A 24,206-nucleotide genomic window follows, 5' to 3' on the forward strand; every position below is an offset into this window, starting at 1 on the left:
CACTAGATTTGTGGGTCAATTAGAGGTTAGTGGGTGGCTGACAGGTTACTGTTGGGTTGGGATGAAGCATTTGAATGGTTGGTTATTGATTTACTATTGGGTAAGGAGGTGATTGATATTGATGTTGAGGGACCGTTTCAGTCCTTAATTCTATTAATGATCCAAAATGACTGACTCTAGATGATTAATTTTTAACTACAATTGCGATGGCCTGCTTGGTTGTAATTATTATGGTTTTTTGCAATATTATGGTGTAATTATTTGTTGTGTTCAAATACTTGTAACAACGTTGTTGATTTTCTTGTGAACCAATCTGGGCTAAAATGAAAGAAAAAGTAATCAAACTGAACAAATAAGTAGCATTTCACAAATGAAAAATGAGGTCAGCTAATTGCTTAGTGAGACCTGGGGTCCATTCCTATGTCAAAAAACAGCAGGGTAGGCGATCCAGTGAAACCGTAGGTAAGCAACAAACAAAAGGATGCCACAAGAGTGTCTTTTTCAAAATTTAATCAAGGAGACGTGTACACTAAACATTTATATCTCATGTATCTGCCAACAGTGTTCGTCTTTTCATTGAAAGGAGACGAACACTGTTGGCAGATACATGAGATATAAATGTTTAGTGTTGACTTTATCCGGACCATCACTTGAACACTGTTTTCTGACTATTCAGCCCCTGAGGCAGCCACCACATGTGGCGAAACTCGGCCAGAGTCGGGCAATTTTATTTGATTCTACACGTCTCCTTGATTAAATTTTGAAAAAGACGCTCTTGTGGCATCCTTTTGTTTGTTGCTTACCTACCATTCCTATGTCAGACAGCAAGGACTGGGGATGCTGGACAGGCATTATTCATGGTCCCTAGGGATTGAGAGGAGGAATCCCAGCCACACCCAGATTTAGGCATAGGCAATGTAAGCAACTACTTCCGGTGCCAAATTTTGATAGGTGACAGAGCGTTGCCAACGGTGCCATCACCTGGGCCTGCCGAGCCTTTCCTTTCTTTCTTTCAGGTCTGCAGCAGGACCGCGGCGGGTGCTAGCGTCTGTGCAGCCCCGTGAAAACAATTTCTGTGCTGCCCGCCCCGCAGTGTCTCAAGATGACCTATAAAAATCGTCACCTAGAGTTACTGACTCTGGAGGCATCATCCGACAGCTGCTGAGTGTTCAATCTCAAAGCAAGGGCAATGCAAGTTCACTTTCTTTCACAACACAAACCCAGCATCCCTGGGCCTCTCTCAGTAGATAAGAGTGAAAACCTTCAGAAGATAAAGTCCAGTCATGTTATGGCTAGCCCGAATTTCTGAACTTCTAGGGCCTGCGAAAGGTGTGCTATGCTGTAGGTATATGCAGGGTACGCTGTAATTGCCTCATTATAGCACCTCCTGCTGAGCTGGCTCTTACAGATTAGAGCTATCCCTAAGCCCCTGTAGCACGGGCTCGCTCTCAAACTATTTCCACTTTGTTCTAACAGGGCAGTGGGACTCAGACTCCAAATGCAGCCGATCTCAGAGCCAGAGAGAGAAGAACAGGAGGTGATGTGCGACAGAGGCAGAGGTGCAGGCTAGGAATGAGCTTCTCTCTTACAATGGGAATTAATTTTGTTTCCCCGGTGCATCAGGGCTGGTAAAGGGGGGGGGGGGGGCGCGGAGAGTGGAAGCTGTGTGTGCGTGCAGGTGCGCACCCACAGGCAAACAGAGACAGGTCTCTCTGTTGGCCAGTGGCAGATTGCACCTTCTTCTTTGGCTCCCGGCGGCTCGGCAGCCTCTCCTGCTGCCGCTGGCTCACCGCCCCCCCCCCCCCCCAGGTTGCCACACCGTGCAAATGCACAGTATGCTCACCCGGTCACGCCAGGCCTGAGCAGGACCTTCCCCCTAAACCAAGTGTGGGGCTTGTCCGGCCAGCGCCTGCGCTCTGCCCCTAGAGCGGGTTTACCTGGTAGCGTGATACCTATGCTGGAGCAGGGGAAGGAGGACCGCAGGACCTGTCGGCGTGCAGGCATCAGCTTCATGAGCTCCACATTTGGATTAAGAAGGAGATTCTCCTCCCCCATGATTTCTAATGGGGTGGAGGAGAACTCCCTAATGCCACCCCTCGGCACCCTCCATGATTTCTGGGGGTAAGGACTACTTCCCACCCCCATGCCTTTAGGCACCGAAGTTGTATCTGGACCTGATCCCAGTTATTGTACAACAGCAATAGCTGTGGGTAGGATTTGTGATGTAGCTTGCCAGATCCCGAGGTCCTCATGGTCAGTGGCCTCCATGAAGGATTATTGCTACAATGGGTTTGATACAGAGACAGAAGGATGAAAAAATAAAAATAGGGGGGAAAAAAATCCAAGATTCTCTGCAGCCTTAGCTAGAGCAGGTTCCAATTAAAATGGAAATTCAGAAAAGTAGGAGAAATCTTCTGGGTCACAAATAGTGTCTGTCTGTTAGCAATTGATGGGATGTGAATGGGTACTGATGAGTACATGAACTCTTTACCATCCACTGAGGGGCCTATGTGCCTATAGCTTGGAACTTATGTACTTACTGGCTAAGGTAGGCAACCAGCTCAGCGTGTACACATGGACGTTCTGAATTATGTGCATAAATCTCAAGTTATGTGCATGCACTCCACTGCAAAAACAGCAGACATGGGGACTAGTGGACTGTAGGGTAAAACGAGTGCTGGGGTAGGAGGTCAGAGTGTGCTGGGGTTGGACTGGGGAGGGGGACAGAGTGTGCTGGGTTCAGGCTGGGGAGAAGGTGACCGAATGGAAGTTTCTGGGGAATTTCACCAGGTATCAGAGAATAATAATAATAATAATATGCTTCATTTTAAAAGCAAAGAATAGTGAAACTCTTGTCTGTAAACACTCTGTTCATGAATACTCTGTTTTTTCATTCTTCTATTCTGTTTTCTTACTCTACCCTTTATCTACAATTTGTCTTTCCATTTCAAATGTGCACTTTCTGCCTGTTTCCAAAATCTCTCTTCCTATTTCCCTCTAATCTCTCCTTTCCTCTCTGATTCCTAGGGATGTGCAGAGCAAACGTTTATGTTCATAAGTCCATAAGTCGAAAGGGGGGGGTCATTTGTAGTCAATATGGACATATGGAGAATTCCATAAGTTGAGTCTATGTCCATATGTGCAAATAAAAATTTAAACCCCTCACCCTCCTTAATCCCCCCCCCCCCCAAGACTTACCAAAACTCCCTGGTGGTCCAGCGGGGTCAGGACGCCATTTCTGATTCCTTTGCAAGGAGCACGTGACGTCGGTGTCACGTCGGAGTGACGCGGCGTCACGTGATTCCCCGCGGGTTCGCTCCGGCACCCTCGTTCGGCCCAAAAGGAACTTTTGGCCTCCTGCCCCCCCCCCCAAGCTGGCCAAAAGTTCCTTTTGGGTCGAACGAGGGTGCCGGAGCGAACCCGCGGGGAATCACGTGATGTCGGCGCCACGTCGGAGTGACGCGGCATCACGTGATTCCCCGCGGGTTCGCTCCGGCACCCTCGTTGGACCCAAAAGGAACTTTTGGCCAGCTTGGGGGGGTCAGGAGGCCCCCCCAAGCTGGCCAAAAGTTCCTTTTGGGCCGAACGAGGGTGCCGGAGTGAACCCGCGGGGAATCACGTGACGCCGCGTCACTCCGACGTGGCGCCGACGTCATGTGCTCCTCGCAAAGGAGGTCAGAAATGGCGTCCTGACTCCTCGCTGGATCACCAGGGAGTTGTGGTAAGTCTTGGGGGGGGGGAATTAAGGAAGGTGAGGGGTTTAAATTTTTATTTTGGATCAACAATCGCGATTTCCAACGTATTCAACATAGCTATGTTGAATAAGTTGGAAATCCGATCGTTTTCGCCTCATCACTTTTTTAAGTTAAAAAAAATAAGTAGCATTTTACATTTAAGTTCAAAATGAATGCACACCCCTACTGATTCCTTCCATTCCAGTTTCCCTTTCTTTCCTCTTTACTTCTTCTCTTTAATGGCCTTACCTCCGTTGTCTTCACTTTTCTTCCCCTGCCCACTCCTACTTCCTCTCCCATCTCCATCTCCTGTAGCTTCCCTCTCTTCCAGACTATCTTTTAGTCTCCCTCGCCTGCCTTCCTACTTCCCCTCTAGTCTTCTCTGTCATCCTCCTCTCTTTCTGCTGCTATAGCTTTTCCTGACAGTTCCTCCTGGTGATGATCCTCCTCCCCCCTCCCCCACCTTTGTCTATCACTGTCATCAGTAGGTACCGCATGATTTTTTTTTTTTTTAACTATGATGGTGTTCACCTATCAAAGTAAGGGCAAAGTATCTTCCAGTATAGATTGGCAAACCTACTGATGAAGGCTTTAAACTAGGGCTGTCAGGGATGGGTGAAAAAAATACCCCTCTTAATGGCAAAAATAATTTAATGTGAACAAGTCCAAAGTAATGCACGTAGAGAAAAATAAATCCAACTACAGGTAAACAATGCTGGATTCCAGGTTAGGAGTCACCATCCAGGAAAAGTGCCTCTGGGTCCTTGTGGACAATACTTTGAAATATTCGGATCAGTGTACAAAGGTGGTCAGAAAGGCAAATAGATTGTTAGGAATTATTTGAGAGGAATTGAGAATAAAACAGTATCATAATGTCTTTGTATAGACCCATGGTGTGACTGCATCTTGAGTACAGAGTGCAGTAGGGGTGTGCATTTGTTTTCGACGTATTGTGAATCCGCAATGTATATGCCATATTCGTTGTATTCGTGGGGGTTCCGAAACATATGGCGAACCCTCACGAATACAACGGATCACCAATGAATAGGCCCTCCACCCTCCTGACCCCCCCCCCCCCAAGACTTGCCAAAAGTACCTGGTGGTCCAGCGGGGTTCCTGGAGCGATCTCCTGCACTCAGGCTGTCAGCTGCCGGTATTCAAAATGGCGCCGATAGCCGGCAGCTGATAGCCCCTGTGACAGGGCAAAGGCTATCGGCACCATTTTGAATACTTGCAGCTGACAACCCGCGTGCAGGAGATCACTCCAGGACCCCCGAAGGACCACCAGGGACTTTTGGCAAGTCTTGGGGGGGGGGGGGTCAGGAGTCTTGGGGAGGGTCAGGAAGGTGGGGGGTTGTAGATAAATAACTTTAAAGGGCTGGGATGGGGTTTTTGGGGAAGAACAAATGTATTTTTGACATATGACTGGATTGGGGCCCCCGAGAATGGATGCAACGGATTTGGGCCCCTATGAATCCGAATCCCGAATGGGACAAATTCGTCCCTGCTGCACATCCCTAGAGTGCAGTAGGGATGTGAATCATTTTTCTAACGAATTGAAATATCATACGATATTTCTAAATTTGTTAGAAATCGATTAAAGAAAGAAACAATCAATTTTACCCCCGATTTTTTGTAAAAATCGTTTTTCAGGTTAGTGCGCGCTAACTCATGTTAGTGCGCGCACTAACAAAAATACATTTATTTTTGTTACTTTTTGTTACTTTTTGCTATTTTTGTTAGTGCGCACTAACATGAGTTAGAATGCACTAACGGGGAGTTAGCGTGCACTAACCCGACAAACAATTTTTCACTAAAAAAACACGGGGAAACGCGGGAAAATGATTTTTTCCTGCGGCCAGACGATCCTGAAAGCGGGAACGATCAGGCACCTGATTCACATCCCTAGAGTGCAGTTCTGGCCTCCCCATCTCAAAAAAAACATAGCAAAGGGTACAGAGATGGGCAAGAAAATTGATGAAGGCAATAGAAACACTAATGAAGAAAGGATAAACAGATTAAGGCTCTCTAGTTTGGAAAAAAGATGACTGAGAGGGGATATGACGGAGATATATAAAATCTTGTGGGGGTGAAAGGGGTACATACAGAAAGGCAAATTTTAAAAGCCCTATATGCATAAAAGCCGAGAGATACAGGCAGAAGTAGGGGGAATGCGTGCTATGTGAATTTTAAAAGGCGTCCACTTATGTGCATATTTCCGGTACACACACACACAAATTGTTTTTGAAAAATGGGGCAGGACATGGGCAGGATCTGGGTGGAGCATGGGCATTCCTGGATTTATGAATGAAATCAGCATGTAAATACATACATGCACAAGCATGTGCCAGGGTCCCCTACCATGTAACTTTACTTCTGCAATGGATGGTGTATAAGTCATAAATTAAAAAATCTAGGCTAGTCAGTGGGGTTTTAAGGGTTGGTGCTAACAGGGTAAAAGGAAGGCTATTTAACTAGGTGGGGTAGGAAGAGCCATCCTTTACCTGAGCAAACTGGGAACAAATTGGGGAGACTGGTAATTTTGTTAGCGCGTGTCTATAAAATTCCCCCACTTACACGGTAGAGGCGGCATTTGCATGCACATGCATGCATCCATATAAAATTGTGTGCACATGTACACATGTACAGCTTATTTTATACCATGCAGACAAATATGAGCATATGTTTTAAAGTGGCCAAGTCTCTGGGCATAAGGCAGCATACACACATGCATGAGCGCATGTGCACTAGGGATGTGCAGCCAGAAAGTATTCGTTGCATCCGGGATACATATTCGCCAGGAGGCATATTTGTTGCATTCGTACAATGGCACCCCGATACGTTGATACGTGCATTCGTTTTCCGGTTCCCATTAAAGTCAATGGGGGAAGTATTTGCAGCCTATTTTTGGCTGCAGAATTGGGGTTTTATTATCAATTTTGATGAAACTTCTGGGGAGCAATCATCAGAACAACAAAACAGCTCCAAGGTACTTAGACTGTGGCAAAGTGGCACCAAAGTGGCATGAATAGCCTAAGGTACTTTAAAGGGGCAAAGGGGTACCAGGAATGGCAAGAAGAGTGCTTTAATAGAGGCGCAAAGCAGCAGTGAGAGTGTCAAAAACACACCATAGCTTCAAAAGAGAGCACCGATAAGAGATGCATGAACCCTCGAAGGCAGCACGATAGGCAAAGCGGCAAGACAAGTGGCATCGACATCCTATAGCACAATGAAGGAGGAACATACATAGCAGGCAGAAAGACTAGCACCAACACACTGAGCAACCATGATAGTGGCCAGAACACCACAAGGAGTTGAGTGAGTCATCTGGTGTATGGCAGCAAGGCACAGAGGCAGAGGGTAGATAGAGGCTGGCTACACCTGGGGAGAGTTCCCTTTCCTTTGTGCAGGAAAGGGCTCCCTAGAATGGGTTTGCCCCTAGAGTGGGGTGTTTCCGTTGGTGTCTAGTGAGTTCTCGCTGGTCTTTTAAAATCTGGTAGAGTTAGCAGATATACAAAAGAGAATTTTCAAGGCCGAGGCGGAGGAGGTTACCATGTAAACAGCAGTTCAACATGGGTCAGAGGGTAGATACAGGCTGGCTACACCCAGGGAGAGTTCCCTTTCCTTTGAGCCAGGAAGGGCTCCCAGGAATGGATTGGCCCCTAGAGTGGAGCACGAGCCTTCAAAGTGTGGCGACCTGGAGCAGGGTCTCACTGTGAGCATGGTCTCACTGTGTTGTATTTGCCACAGTCTAAGTACCTTGGAGATCTTTTATTGTTCTGAACATGGGTCAGCAGGTGGTAAGAGATAGGCTGCAACAACGGGGAGAGTTCCTGTTCCTTTGAGCAGGAAAGGGCTCCCTGGAATGGGTTGGCCCATAGAGTGTATAATGGTACAAATTGTTAGGATTTAAGCATTTGCAAACAGATCATGACTTCATAAGCAAGACGGAGGAAGTTCTCTTCTCTGCCCTGAAACTAAAGAAAACTGTTTATTTTATTTAAGGATCCATGCTGTGAAGTTTTACTAGTTTGAATTGCCAGAGAATGTGGTTTCCCTTTGTAACGAGGGTTCAGATGTTAGGACTGGACATAAGGCACGGATGAACAGGCACAGCCGTCGAGGACAGAGGTCAATCACACATAGGGACATAAGGCCTGGATGGACAGGCACAGCATTTGAGGACAGAGGTCAAGCCCACATATGGACATAAGTAGTTGCCAGCCCTCCAGCATCTATCTGATGCATGCTAGAATATTGGCTGCAGTATGGGCAACTATAAAAGATTCCTTTTTCAAATTCCAAGTCCTCAAAAAACTGAAACCTCTCCTCCATCTTAATGACTTCTGCACTGTCCTGCAAGCTACGATACTCTCAAAAATAGACTATTGTAACTCTCTTCTTTTAGGCCTCCATGCTTCATCCATTAAACCTTTACAAATCCTGCAAAAATGCAGCAGCCAGAATATTAACCAACACACGAAAAACAGATCATATTACACCTATACTCAAGGAACTTCACTGGCTCCCCATCTCCGCTCGCATTCTTTATAACAGCCTATCCATTCTACATAAAACAATCCACAATACTAACTTGACCTGGCTGGACAACACCCTCTGCCTACACGCCCCTAAGCGACCTACCAGATCAGCAAACAAGGGTGCCTTCCACATCCCCTCACACAAGACCTATCGTCTGATATCCACAAGAGAGCGTGCCCTCACTATAGCAGGACCCAACCACTGGAACTCCATGCCACCAGACCTTCGTCTTGGGACATGTACGCAAAAATTGAAAAAAAAGCTAAAAACTTGGCTTTTTAAGCAAGCATTCCAAGAATAATATACTAGATATCACTGCCAACGTAAATTATACCTGCCAACTGTAAATTATATTGCTGCCAACTGTAAATTATAATTGCAATCTCTGGTCTCAAATTATGTCACTTGTAAATAAATGTAGTTTTATTATGCTATCTGTATTCTGTTATTAATTCTGCTTCCACCCCTCCATGTTGCGTTCCCCTGTTCAATGTACCTTTCTCTTTTGTTTTTTGAGTTACATGTAAACCGATATGATGTTCCCACTAATACCGGTATATAAATAATCATCAATCATTAGAGCCTGTTCTGATCCATCACAAAGTCTTCCGGGAATCTAGCTAAGCTGCCTAAAATTATCTTCTTACAGAGATTTAATGGAATATATTCACAAAAGTGCTATAAAAGGGAAGGTGATACTACTAGGAGATTTCAATCTACCAGATATTAGAAACATGAAAGCAGACAAAAGCCTGTGTGACCTATCTAGTCTACCAATCCACAGCAATTATTCATCTTTACAGTCCCTACAACTCCCTCAGACATCCTCTGCTTATCCCATGCTTTTTTGATTTCAGATATTGTCCTTGTCTCCACGACTCTGTAGATAAAGAAATATTTCTTTAGATCTCTCCTGAGTCTACCCCTTTTAACCCTCATCTCATGACCCCTCATTCTACAGCTGCCTTTCCTCTGAGAGAAGCTCACCTCCTCTGCATGGAAATTTTGGACAGTATTTAAATGTCTCTATCATATCTCTTCTATCCCACTTTTCCTCTAGAATATACAATATTTAATCTTTTAGTCTATCCCCATATGCTTTAGAATGAAGACCACTGACCATTTTGGTAGCCACCCTCTGGACTGAATCCATCCTGTTTATATTCTCGAGAAGGTGCGGTCTCCAAAATTGTACGCAGTACTCCAAATGAGGTCTCACCAGGGACTTATACAGGGGCAATGTCACCAACCTTGGTCTCAGCCCTGCAAATTAGAGATTCATGGGAAAACAGGGTTATCCTCATTGATTTCTAAAGTGGTAGAAAGCCCACAAATACATCCCATGTAGACAGTCTTGTATGGTAAACATCACAGTTTCAAAAAAAGATTTTTCGAGGTGGAGGAAAAATGTTAAACACTTGTGACCAAATTTGCTCCTGCTTTTCAGAGCATTAAGGGCCTGATTTTCAAAAGCATTTACACATGTAAAACTGAGAGTTATATGTGTAAATGCCCTTTACCCGTGTAAGTGGGCTTTTGAAAACTGCTACAATAGTATGATATATTTGCGTGCATAACTTTTTTGAAAATTCACCTGAAAGTAAGTACCTTGGGGAAAGTTATTTTTATAAACGTCATTGTGAAGCTTGCCAGTTTGGTGTACTTTGATTTTATTATCAAAATTGAGTTCCACCAATAACAGAAGCAATTATAAATTGTGACCTCTCTTAAATGACTTTTAACCCCATTTCTAATAGTGGTAGCACCAGGTCATAAAGTGGATCCTTAGGGAGTCATTTTCTATAGCTTTCGCACACGAAAAGGGACTTTTCGCATGCAATAGCTAGATCAGGGCATAGTCGGCACTGGAAGGGAAGAGTCGGGGAGGTACCGGGGCGAACGCGGCGAAGACAGCGAAAAGGCAAGGCCCCATATCGCCGCCAGTAGCACCACCTTTCACGGTGGCGCTACTGGTTTGCGAAAGCCGGCAGCGATAACACCGCGGTGGTGCGATCGCTGCTGGCTTTCGCGGGTCCACCCCGCGCGATTCACTAAGGCCTGCGATTTTAGAAAATCCAGGCCTTAGGGCCTCATTTTCAAAGCACTTTACCGGGTGCGATAAATATGCAAATTAGTCATTTGGTATTCAGGGGGCGGAGTTGGGGCAGAGCATATGTAAAGCGGGAACCTGTGTATCGTGTGCAGGGGGAGGGGGGGAGAGGGAGAGAGGGAGAGAGAGAGAGAGAGAGAACCTTACTATAGTGCCTATGCCCTACATAGGTATTTGAATCCCTATGGGAGGGCTACCTACTAACTCGGGGTGGGGATTAGGTATGAGCGTCGGGGGTTGGGGGCCACTTTTGCATTCCACATGAGACCTACGGACAGAACAGTGGTCTCTAGTGCAGATTTGCTGGCCGTCGGAGTGAGGACGCTCACACCAAGAAGTGGTTTGGGCAACGTTCTCTCTACCTAGCTTGATGGACACTCTACCTGGGCAACAACATGCTAGGTGGAGAGAATGTTGGCCAAATCTCCGCTTGGAGTGAGCGTCCTCACTCCGACGGCCAGCAAATCTGCACTAGAGACCACTGTTCTGTCCGTAGGTCTCATGTGGAATGCAAAAGTGGCCCCCAACCCCCGACGCTCATACCTAATCCCCACCCCGAGTTAGTAGGTAGCCCTCCCATAGGGATTCAAATACCTATGTAGGGCATAGGCACTATAGTAAGGTTCTCTCTCTCTCTCTCTCTCTCTCTCTCTCTCTCTCTCTCTCTCTCTCTCTCTCTCTCTCCTCTCTCTCTCTCTCTCTCTCTCTCTCTCTCTGGGACTATCTCCAAAATGTGGCAAATATTGTGCACCACAATAAATGAAACTGGCAAGGCCCTTAGTTTGGTACCTTTGTAAATAAGCTGTTGTGTTGTTGTTGTCCCGAGTCTAAAAAACACATAGTGATGGATGAATACTGTCCAGATGATGATGAAGGTGTATTTGAAAAGGGTAGTTGATTTTTGTGTGGAGGATAAGAAGTTTTGAGTGTAACATCGTCTCCTGAAGAGTCCGAGGATGACTGTGCAAAGGACACTGTCTCTTTTGGTGTGCGAGTAGTGGCCATCCATTGGTAGACATATTCCTTCTTATAATCAAACTCGTCCCTTTGAAACTTTTTATATTTTACTGCCTTCAGATCATGTTTGAATTTATTTAAATTGTCCTCAAATTCTAAACGCTGCTGTTCAGAGTTCAAGCGGAGAACAATTCTTGATAGCTTCAACTATACTACAAACAAACTTCGAAATTTCCGTATCTGGACCTGCTTTAATAACTTCTATCCCAGTCACCTTATTGATTCTGATCCTCCCCCTTTCTCTCCTCTGTTTTTTTTTGTTTTTTTTTTTTAAACAGAAGCCCTAAAACACAATATTTCATAGAAGATTTAACACACAATCTATACACTGTACAACAGATAGAATAAAACATTTATACTTACAAATTATTTTTGTTTTTTCTGAAGATTATTTACATACTTACATAATCTCTCAGATCAGTCTAATGTCAGGGCCAGAATCCTTTATATTTGGATTTTGTGTTTGAATTTTCATATACAAAGAAACTTAAAAAACAACAAGAGAAAAATACTGGTTCTGACATGCTTTCTTAATATAAAATTCTAAACAGTATTGCTGAAAAATAGAGAAATTTTGTTTAGAAAATAGCTGTGGGAAAAATATTAAAACACAAACAATAAAAATATAATTGCCATAAAAAGGATTCCTTAATAAATCTCTGCCTTTTTATTATCTTCTCCACATGGGTCTTTCCTATTCCCTCTTTCCTCTCTGCTTGTTCATCTGAGGAGACTGGAGGATAGCCAGTAAAACTGTATACCATGCATTTTACTATTAAGCAGCAGTTTTGCTTGCTGTAACTGGATATCAGCGGGAGCTGACAAGTCTTAGCTGTATGAGTTACTGAAGCTAATATCAGTTTGACGTTTATAATCAGTATATGCTATAAATATACCATAACTACTCAGCCTTTTGGCCAGGAACCAAGCAGAGGCTCAGAGCCATGATCTGAGGCTAGGACCTTGTACAACACGGTGATAAATATTCCAGAGAGATAGCCATGTTGGTATAATACAGGGAGGGGGTTAACATCCTGCCATTTGATTTCACAGCAGCATGACGGAGGAATGATTATTGCAAAAGCAGTAAGATTAAACCTCCTGTTAGAAATAATAGTAATAATCTATATACATAAACCCGGACTTTCAATTCCCTGTGCGTGTAAAATCCAGGCTTTACGCGCATGGCCGGGCCTTGCCCACGCTGAGCCAATTTTCGAAGGGGCCCGGCCACGCTTGCAAAGCCTAGTATGCATTTAAGTGCCAGGCTTCTTGGAAGGGGTGGGCAGGGGGCGGGAAGGAGGCAAGGAATGCAAATTTCATCAACACAGTTTGCATGTTTTAGCAACAATGTAGGCAAGCTTTGGGCCTCATTTTCTAAAGTATCACAGGCCTGCGATACTTTAGAAAATTGTGCTAATGGGGGGCGGGGGGTTGAAGCGGGGGGCGGTCCTGCGCTAGCCGGCAGCGATCGCACCACTGCGGTGTGATCGCTGCCAGTTTCGCACCCAATAGCGCCACCATAGAAGGTGTAGTAATTGGGCGCGAAGTAGGAGGCAAAAAGGCCCTTACCTTTTCGCCGCCCGCAGCGTCTTTGCAGAGTTGGCCCCGGTGATGCCCCGACTCCTCCTTTTCCGGGGCCGACTCTGCCCCGATTTAAGTAGCGCAGGTGTGCGCTACCTTCGCAAGCTTCACAAGCCTGCGATAGCCTTGGAAAATAAGGCCCTTTGGTGGCAAGGCATATGCACTGAATATACACACTGTGGCCATATAATGTGTGCTTTCGTGCTTATGTACGCAAAACATGGTGGTACAGTACACCAGCTGTTCTCAAGACCTAAGTGTGCTGTAGAGCAAACAAATGTGTGCTCTACAGTTGGAGATTGTGTGCTGTGAAGGACAGGCATGGGTGTTGTTGGGTAAAGAGGCATGTTGCTGAGGATAGACTCATGCTGTTGGAGACAGGTACGCATGCTGTTGGGGAACTATCACACACGCTGTTCAGGAATCGACATAGCTGAACACACTGTTGGGAAACAGTGCATGGACTATTGCAGAACCTGTGTGCTCTCTCACCAGCTGCAAACCATCCTACCTTCTGTGTCCACGGCACAGAAAAAGGAGTTGTTGAAGGTAGGGGGTGCGAAGGTTAGGGGAGTGAGGGGTATATGCTTGGATGCCATTTTATCCCATTATTTTTGCTGGTCACTTTCACTAGCATCCTATATTTTTTGTTTGTTTATTTATAAAAATACTTATACACTGCTTTCTTGATCATACAAAGCAGCATGGAACCAATAAAAGTACATACATATGGGAATGGGATGGACACACATGCAGTGTAAAAGTGATCAGTGACTGCTTTGAGGCCAGGCTTAAGCAGTCTAAACCAGCCATAGAGACTGAATGGACATTTTAGCCACCTGAAAGTTGTAAGTGCTGTCACAACCAGTGTACTTTTGGTCATATAGAAAAGTAGCTTGGGGTCATTTTGGAGGCATGGTTGAAAATAATTTAAAAAAATGTACATAGTTATGCTGATATGTATACTGTTAGAAAAAAACTGAAAGGCGCAGCTACAAAAGTAAAAAATGTCCAAGAGGCGTGGTCATTGTTAAAAAATACCATTCTAGAAGCACAGTCCAGATGTATTCCACACATTAAGAAAGGTGGAAAGAAGGCAAAACGATTACCGGCATGGTTAAAAGGGGAGGTGAAAGAAGCTATTTTAGCCAAAAGATCTTCATTCAAAAATTGGAAGAAGGATCCAACAGAAGAAAATAGGATAAAGCATAAACATTGGCAAGTTAAATGTAAGACATTGATAAGACAGGCTAAGAGAGAATTTGAAAAGAAGTTGGCTGTAGAGGCAAAAACTCACAGTAAAAACTTTTTAAAATATATCCGAAGCAGAAAGCCTGTGAGAGAGTCAGTTGGACCGTTAGATGATCGAGGGGTTAAAGGGGCACTTAGAGAAGATAAGGCCATCGCGGAAAGATTAAATGATTTCTTTGCTTCGGTGTTTACTGAAGAGGATGTTGGGGAGGTACCCGTAGTGGAGAAGGTTTTCATGGGCAATGATTCAGATGGACTGAATCAAATCACGGTCAACCTAGAAGATGTGGTAGGCCTGATTGACAAACTGAAGAGTAGTAAATCACCTGGACCGGATGGTATACACCCCAGAGTTCTGAAGGAACTAAAATATGAAATTTCAGACGTATTAGTAAAAATTTGTAACTTATCATTAAAATCATCCATTGTACCTGAAGACTGGAGGATAGCAAATGTAACCCCAATATTTAAAAAGGGCTCCAGGGGCGATTCGGGAAACTACAGACCGGTTAGCCTGACTTCAGTGACAGGAAAAATAGTGGAAAGTGTTCTAAACATCAAAATCACAGAACATATAGAAAGACATGTTTAATGGAACAAAGTCAGCATGGCTTTACCCAGGGCAAGTCTTGCCTCACAAATCTGCTTCACTTTTTTGAAGGAGTTAATAAACATGTGGATAAAGGTGAACCGATAGATATAGTATACTTGGATTTTCAGAAGGTGTTTGACAAAGTTCCTCATGAGAGGCTTCTAGGAAAAGAAAAAAGTCATGGGATAGGTGGCGATGTCCTTTCGTGGATTGCAAACTGACTAAAAGACAGGAAACAGAGAGTAGGATTAAATGGGCAATTTTCTCAGTGGAAGGGAGTGGACAGTGGAGTGCCTCAGGGATCTGTATTGGGACCCTTACTTTTCAATATATTTATAAATGATCTGGAAAGAAATACGACGAGTGAGATAATCAAATTTGCAGATGACACAAAATTGTTCAGAGTAGTTAAATCACAAGCAGATTGTGATAAATTGCAGGAAGACCTTGTGAGACTGGAAAATTGGGCATTCAAATGGCAGATGAAATTTAATGTGGATAAGTGCAAGGTGATGCATATAGGGAAAAATAACCCATGCTATAATTACACAATGTTGGGTTCCATATTAGGTGCTACAACCCAAGAAAGAGATCTAGGTGTCATAGTGGATAACACATTGAAATTGTCGGTACAGTGTGCTGCAGCAGTCAAAAAAGCAAACAGAATGTTGGGAATTATTAGAAAGGGAATGGTGAATAAAACGGAAAATATCATAATGCCTCTGTATCGCTCCATGGTGAGACCGCACCTTGAATACTGTGTACAATTCTGGTCGCCGCATCTCAAAAAAAGATATAATTGCGATGGAGAAGGTACAGAGAAGGGCTACCAAAATGGTAAGGGGAATGGAACAACTCCCCTATGAGGAAAGACTAAAGAGGTTAGGACTTTTCAGCTTGGAGAAGAGACGACTGAGGGGGGATATGATAGAGGTGTTTAAAATCATGAGAGGTCTAGAACGGGGAGATGTGAATCGGTTATTTACTCTTTCAGATAGTAGAAAGACTAGGGGGCACTCCATGAAGTTAGCATGGGGCACATTTAAAACTAATTGGAGAAAGTTCTTTTTTACTCAACGCACAATTAAACTCTGGAATTTGTTGCCAGAGGATGTGGTGGGTGCAGTTAGTATAGCTGTGTTATAAAAAAGGATTGGATAAGTTGTTGGAGGAGAAGTCCATTACCTGCTATTAAGTTCACTTAGAGAATAGCCACTGCCATTAGCAATGGTAACATGGAATAGACTTAGTTTTTGGGTACTTGCCAGGTTCTTATGGCCTGGATTGGCCACTGTTGGAAACTGGATGCTGGGCTTGATGGACCCTTGGTCTGACCCAGTATGGCATTTTCTTATGTTCTTATGTTCTTATAGGTGGTACTTTTAGCAACGTAAGAAGCTGATAGGCAAACACAATGTGAGTGGGTATCTAGTGTTTCAATATTGGCTGTATTTGTATAGCTTGAAGAGAATGTGCCTACATTTCTAGTTAGGAATCCTGGTGAAAATGTAACCTGATTGTTATGGTTTGTGGGCCCCTTGGCCGACGGGAGCGATGGAACCACCCACAGGGAGGAGCCCTGCAATTCTCACCGTCGGGAGGCGAGGTCTCTGCAGATGTCAGACACAGCTGTGGAATAGAGTCTTTATTAGAGAGAGAGAGAGAGAGAGAGAGAGAGAAACTGCTCGAGGAGCGGGTAGTGCAGGAGAAAATACAGAGTCTGTGTAGTGGGGTATACCCAGAGGGAATACCTAGTAGTAGCAATCCAGTAATGGTCCACAGAGCGGTGTACAACGAAGAGGTCTCCTAGAAGAGATGGCTTGATAGTGGCCTGCAGTGCAGGGTACACCAACAGGGTCCTCACTTAGAGGTGGTATGGTAGTGGCCCACAACGCGGGGTATGCCGATGAGGATTCCCACGGAGCATGATATGGCGGAGGTCCGTAATGTAAGGTGCACACAGGAGAGTTCCAAGAAGCAGAACACGGTAGTGGCCCGCAGCGCGGGGTACATCGGAGAGCAGTAGTAATCTGAAGAGCGAAGGTACTCACAGCAGGAAGCATTCCAGCAGAGGCCCCGGGAAACAGGGTAGAGCAATGGCCCAAGACAGAAGGCCCTCCGAGGAGCGGGTACCCAAAGGATCATACGCAAAGGTAGACTGGAACGGAAGTCCATAGAGTAAGGTGCAGAATCAGCAATGAGGGAACACGGAGGCAAGATGGTGGTCGGCAGCGCCCACGCCATCCCAGGGAAGCCAGGCAGGTCAGCGGTAGCTGGCGGAGGCCGCCACTCTCCCCAATGGAGTCAGTGCAGAGAAGAAAGAGGTGAGCATAAGTGGTCGCAGATGTCTGTGACCGATGGGCGTAACACTGATATGCTGATATTTCACCATGCCTAAGTGTGTTTCTTCTATTTTTAGTTTCCTTTGAATAATCATAGTAATAGTTTATACAGTAAACCATTGTGTGTTAGTAGGACATGGTAGGATTTCTAATGCTATAATATATGACTGAATATGCAAAAAGAACTATTATATCCAGAAATCAAATACTCTAAATATTTCAGAAAAAATCTCAATCCAAAAGCTCAAACTGCTTATTCATTTCTTGTACTTATACTTCATAATTTAATACCATCCTCCACAATTTAAGCATTCATACCAACCACATACACCCCAGTCACACTTCACTAAAAACTCACAATACAAATATCACAATTATAAAAAAAATCCTCAGTAATCCTTAATCAATTTTGTCACCCACAATGCTTATAATAGCATTAATTTTTAAGCCCACAAAGATACTGCTTTTAACCTTATTCACCGATCCAGCAAAGGCCTAAGTGTCACCTAATAAAAGGCTTCATCAGGAGAACATTTTGTTATCAAATGTTCTTAAATTCATTTTGGGTGACATGGCAGCATTGAAAGTCCATTCATAAATCTTAAACACGAAGTTCTTTTCACTTTCCCTGGCTCCGGCTCAACTTGATCCGTTCAGATCGATCCTATCCAATTCATCTTGCTTCTGATACAATGTCCCATTTGTGCATTCTAATGGTTTAACGTGTAACGCCAAAGGTCTCCAAAAGCATATATACATTCCTGTAGCTGTGAAGATTCTTGTTAAGCAGCGTTTAATAACCCAATGGACTGACATGAGAATCTGAATCAGTGCTAGGAGCTGAGGACCAGAAGGCTGGGTTCCTTGTGAGGGATGTCACCCTGCACCCCTCAGGGAGTTTTAGCAGGGGTATTGGTGACTGTAAAAGCAGTGTGCATATCTGTCTGCCAGCCCCAGGCAGCGCAGAAGTAGGTGGCTGACTCCTTCTCCGAAGGGTTTGTAATAGTCAAGGTGCAGGTGCTTTTGCCCATACTCTTCTTGGCAGAAAACTTCTGACTGAATTTGTCATCGGACCGACTCTGTCCTGCTGAATGGTAATACAAAATCCATTCCAGAGCTCTCCCTTCCTGCATCCGATACCAGTGGGTATATATCTCTGCCATGACACCTCCTTCCATCCTGCAGTCAATGCGGGCAGTCCTGCCCACTGGTTTGGTCAGGGATCTTTCAGGCTGGACCAGGCGGAAGCCGCTGCAGGGACCTGCAACAGCAGATAAACCGGCATCAGTGTCATCTATTGTAAAGGAAGAGCAAGTAAAACGCTGCATCTTACCTGCTAGAAAAAACCGTGACCCCAACTAAAGAGAGAAGCATGACGACTCCACCCCGGGCAGCTGCTCCTTAGCGGGAGGTGAGTTATAGACTGATCCAAGCCTGATTGCTGTGCTGTATAATTTCATCTCCCTCGGCCACGTGTTTATCACGCCAGACTTCCTGGCAGCTGAGAGCTCTGAGCTCTCTCTCTCCAAAGCTGCTCCGCCTGGGGTGGAGATTTAGGACTGCGATAAAGTGGTCATTCCTTGCTCACCGGCGATGGAGCCAGGTATGCTGGAGGGACTCCCACATAAAAGAGACGTTTCTTCGAGTCCTCACAGTTGTATCACTTCAGAGAATGACCTTCCAGCTCAAGCTGATAGGGACAAGGAAAAGTAAGACTCAGACATTTTAAATGGAGAATCTCATAAATATTATAAACTTGCCTGCACTTTAATTCAAAGGGAGCATTCTGCAATTGAAAGTTTCCTGAAATTAAACGAATCTGACTTCAATGACAAATTAAAAGTTCACTAGTCTTAGCATAAATTTAACTTTTTAAAGCTAAAGTAGCATTCTTATTTATTACAATTATTTATTGTTATGAATCGGGGCAAATTATTGGCATGCATATATTTATCGGGTTAATAATAATACGGTATGTGCTAACCCAGTTGAGACAAAACGGTTTAATGTTTTCCAGCAATTGTAACCGAATGGGACGGGAGAACTTTAATTAGAAGACAAGTTAAGTCATGTTGAATTGTCTGAAATGGACTGCAGAACAGAGCTCCAAGATATTATAGCCGAGGTGAGCAAGACAAAAAACGCTTTTTGGCTGCGGGATGTTTTATGAGGCTGTGAATATGCTGAAAAAAAAAGCTGGCTAGTAAATGTAGAAGATCTAAAGGGCTGAAAGGTCGGAGTGTACGGTATACAGTATCTCAGGCTAAGGCACAGATCTGTGAATCCTGAAGATGTAGGTTGGAATACTTAGTGAATCAGAGCTACAGAAAAAAATGAGCAATTCTATACTACTACACAGCGTTTGGATAGGTTTGTAAATGCATAAAAATTAACCTGCCAATTATTATGGCTACTGGAAATTTATAGAGACCTTATAAACTCGGAATCGCTCTTCGTGTGTAAAGGGCTTTTTAAAATAAAATTTACTTTTTGCAGCAATTAAGTATAATCAGAATACTAGATAATAGCAGACTCCTGCAAAACACGTGCCTCCTTCCCCCTGTGTCCCCTGTACTACTATTGCCACTACCGCCTCCCTCCAACCTGCGGGGGCCAATCTACCTGTCATATCTGTTTCTGCCCAGGCAGCCACCAGAACCATATGGGCAAGACATCAGATAACACTGGTCCCCAATACACAGATGCCACTTGCAGGGACCTTAACTGTATCATTCAAAATTGACTGCGATATTGTTAAACTTGCCAAAAGTGATTTACGCAACACGCTCTTAATGCTGCCTTCCAGGTAGCAAGATATTTTCTCACAGATTTCCCCTTGTAAATACCAAACCACTTCTGGCACTTCAGTACCTGCAGATGAAATACCTGAGCACCTTATTATTCTTCTCCAGCATTCTCCATTCCATTTTTGCACAGCTGATCATGATAATGCCATATAGGGTCCCATGTGCAAAGGAGATACATTAGGAAGGTTATTATCAGTGATCGTCCAAATTTATCATACATAGTAAAACTGTCTATTGCATGCTATGCATTAAGCTAAATAGATGCATATGTGAGGCACACAAATAAATTCCTGCATGTGCATGAAGGATTACCATGGAATTTTAATATGCCTCTGATATTAATCACACACGTGTACTATATTCCATGCTCATGCTTTGTTATTTAACATGAAAGGTCCTGCTCTCTCCAGAAATGCATAAAATACTTTCTTCTGCAGGGCCTTGATGTCAGTACTTTGCAGGGGGAAGGACCTGAGCTGAGGGTAGCCCCCCAGGGATGAATTCATGATTTTGCCACCCCAAGGCATATCTGGTGCTTTTAGCACTCCGCCTCCAGTAAGGGTCTGTTACAGGTTTGCAGAAGGTTGCTCTCTCCTGAATGGGATTCAGCAGAGTTGGAAGGCGGCAAGTCTTAGCTAGCCTGCTGCCCCTAAATGTTTGCCACCCTAGACACAGGCAAAATGGGTGCCTATTGACAAATCCAAGGCTGGTAGCCCCCCAGCCCCCTCCCTTGTGTGTCTTACCCCATCTGTGGTCATAAATGGCACAGGGTGATCCCCAGTCACTCCTGCCCTGCCAATGCAGTAATACAAAATGGCACAGGCACCTTTTAGGAGTACAGCCAGGTCAGGCATGTCATTTTGGAGTAATGCACCACTTCTTGTTGACTTTTTTGACCACAGAAGGTGTAAAGATATGGAAGGAAGGGAGCAAGGTGTGCATATGTGACTTTTACCAGTTTGATTTGTTTGTTTTGATTATTTAAAAAAGAAAAAAAGCCCATAGTGAAAAAAAACAAAACAAAAAATGCACCAACAGCAAAATAAAATGGAATAAACTGCAATGAAAAAATCTTGTACAGTCCTACTGGCATTGGGATAATATAATGACCTTTGCCAAAGCAGGAAGATTAAACCATCATCTGTTACGCATGCTGTCTGCGGCAGACCCGTGGCACGGCCCTTTCACCTTTCTATACAGACTCCAGCTTCTGGTTCCTTCTCGCTAGTGGCAGTAGGCCACCAGCTTCGACCTCGGGCCGCCCCTGGTGCCTCCGGCTCTGCCTCAGTCCCCAGCATCTCAGGCCAAGATGCCATTGCTCTTCGGGTGTTTCCGCGTGGTCCGTGGAGAGATGCCACTACCTGCGCTGCACCCCTCCCTAGGTGCACGCGCACCACACTGATCCTCCTCCGCCCCGGATGATGATTTCAAACTCTTCAGTGTATTTAAGCTCAGGCCTTGCTCCATAGCATTGCCTTTGCAACAGGTCTCCTCACTACTTGAGTACTCGTTGCTGCTAGAGAATCGTCTCTACACTTTGTTCCTGACCCTCACTATTCCTGGTTCCTGTTCTCTTCATTTCTGCCCTGTCTATGTTTTTGGATGGACTGCACAGATATCAAATTTGCTTTGCCTAACTATGCTTCTGCCTATCCCCAGACCCAGACCTCCGCTACGCCTGACCACGCTTCTGCCTATCTTAAGTCCTATACCTCCGCTACGCCTGACCATCTCCAGACCTAGACCTCTGCTACATATGACTATGCTACTGCCTATCTCCAGACCCAGACCTCTACTACGCCTGACTACGCTTCTGCCTATCTCCAGACCCAGACCTCTGCTATGCCTGACTACACTACAGCCTATCTCCGGACCTTGACCATTGCCTTGATTGACTATCGCTATCGACTTCTATATGATCAGATCTCAGCATTGCTTGCTACGACCTCCGCTTTGTTGCTGGCCCTGATCCAAGCCTGTCATTGACGACTCTCCTAGCCTACTCACTGGACATGGACTTATTAGGCTTTGGCCTACCTTTGCTCGAGCACCTTCAGCCAACCTCAGTTTCATTGGCGCCCGAGTTCCAGTACCTTACCCAGTCCAGAGTAAGACTACACCATCTACCATCTGCTGTCTTTGGGCTGAACCAACCACTCTTGATAATCAACTCGAGGCCCACCAAAGTCCTGCCAGCCCCGGCATCCAAAGGCTCAACCCATGGGGAATGAGGGCTGGTATAGGTGAAGCTCCAGCGGCCTCTGCCTATCAGCCCACTCCACCTGCCGACGGTGGGGACCCGTAGGTCCTCACCTACGAGTTGCATCAACCCCACCTCGGCCCAAGGATCCAACTCCGATGCAACAACATCATCATCATATACTATTATATGCAGGTTGGACTGGGATGGGAAAGTACAGTGAAAAGGTAAGTCTATAATGCTTCAAGCAGTAGTAGTCTGATGATTATGGGGGTAAGGTTTCCAAGGGTGATACCCTTCGGTAACCCTTCAGTAAGCAAAGGGTAAGATGTCTAAAAGAGCCATATCACTTAAGTGGGCTTTTAGCCACCTGAAAGTCTGCCTGTACTGTCAACAAGCCTACTTCTGGCTGCATTGAGGTGAAGATTACCAAGACATTTTGGAGACATGACTATAAATTACACATGTGCACACAATTTAAAATAATTTAAAATAAAGTGACCCTATTATTTTACATGGGGGTAAGTGTATGGTGTACTTTTGACCACAGAACAAACACAGTGTGAGTGGGTACCTTGTGGTTGAATATTGGCTGGATGGGTGCAGGCTGAAGAGAATTTGCCCCTAGTTAGGAGCCACATTGAAAATGGGTTCTTATATACTGACCTTTAACATGAGTCTGTTTCTTCTATGTTTAGTGTCCTTGAAATAGTATAAGATAACATGTATTCGCCGTATATTAGCAGGAGACAGGACTCTTCCACTACTACCACATGCGCCTACATATAAATAAATAATGCTATAAAAGGACCAAAAATATAGGCCCTTATTTGATGTCTAGAACAAAGAATTCCAGACTGAAGCTGAAAATCCAGTTCTGTTCTTATACCTTATCCTAAGAATATGATGCCATTCCTCACTTTGAACGTATATCATGAAGTATATTTTGAATTTTATTTTTGACATTCCTGTACCTGTGAAGATTCTTGTTAAGCAGCATTTAATAATCCAATAGACTGACATGAGAATCAGTGCTAGGAGCCGAAGAACATAGGGCGGGGTCCCTTGTGAGTGACATCAATGTATCGCGATCCCCCACGAATACAACATATTATCCATTCCATACTTTTGGCACGCTCGCAGTAATTTGCTAGCGGCCATTTGAAATAGGAGAATGCCATTTGGGTGTATCCATAGCCAAAAACCAGCCCTTTCCTGTGAGTCATCAGTGACCTCACAGCTCTGTCAGAGTGGGTCAGACAGGTTGGCAAGGAGACCAGAATGCAACATATCAGCGGTAAAAATTTTTGCAATGCAGCCAATCGCACTCTCACTCTGTGGTCAGTGATGCTTTTGCTGAAGACCCAGCACTCTATATACTTAAGCACACAGTGAGCCACTCACTTTCTTTGCAGGGGTGGTGTGGGGAGGTGGTCTGCGGAAGGTGGCTGCACTCAGAGCTAGTTTGAGTTCTCAAATCTGTATTCATATTCAATTGCTAGCTAGCTACTTTGATAGAAAAAGATATTTGTTCTGCATTTGGCTGCAGTGCCAGCTATCCCTGTTTTTTTTTTTTAAGCACTTTTTTTTAGTTGATCTAAGATGGTCTCTCTGTGCCATGGCGAGAAGCTGCTAGCACTAGCAGTGGCATTTTGCTGCTTAATTCACCCCCTGGGGTAGGTTGCAAGCACCATTTGGGTGTTGTGGGTGGGAGAGATATATTCAATTTCTAGCTAATTTGCTAGAATTTCCATTGAAAAATATATTTCATTGATTTTCCTGCTGTGCTAATTCTGGCTTTTTTTGTTAAATGTATTTTTAATTGAACTCAGTCTCTCTGTGCTCTTTTAATCCAAGAAGGCAGTGCACTGGGCATCAGTGCCAGTGGGCACTGGGTAGTTTTGCAGACTCAAGTATATTGGGATAGTGGGTATCTGTGAAGCCAAATCCCCAGTAGGTCTCTTTTGTAGTTACAAGCTCGGTGTGTGCACACACATTACATTAGTGCACATCAAGGCACTGTGCCT

The 24,206-nt window shown here is 44.6% G+C and overlaps 1 gene segment (V, D, J or C); it reads right to left on the reverse strand.

The window, feature by feature from the left end:
* Nucleotides 1–18,062: 18,062 nt before the first annotated feature.
* LOC115083270 lies at nt 18,063–18,500 on the reverse strand. The segment is given in 1 exon segment: nt 18,063–18,500. A coding segment is annotated over 1 exon segment (438 nt).
* Between the last annotated feature and the right edge of the window lie 5,706 nt (nt 18,501–24,206).

Source organism: Rhinatrema bivittatum, chromosome 2 (assembly GCF_901001135.1).
Source record: "Rhinatrema bivittatum chromosome 2, aRhiBiv1.1, whole genome shotgun sequence".
Classification (NCBI taxonomy): Eukaryota; Metazoa; Chordata; class Amphibia; order Gymnophiona; family Rhinatrematidae; genus Rhinatrema; species Rhinatrema bivittatum.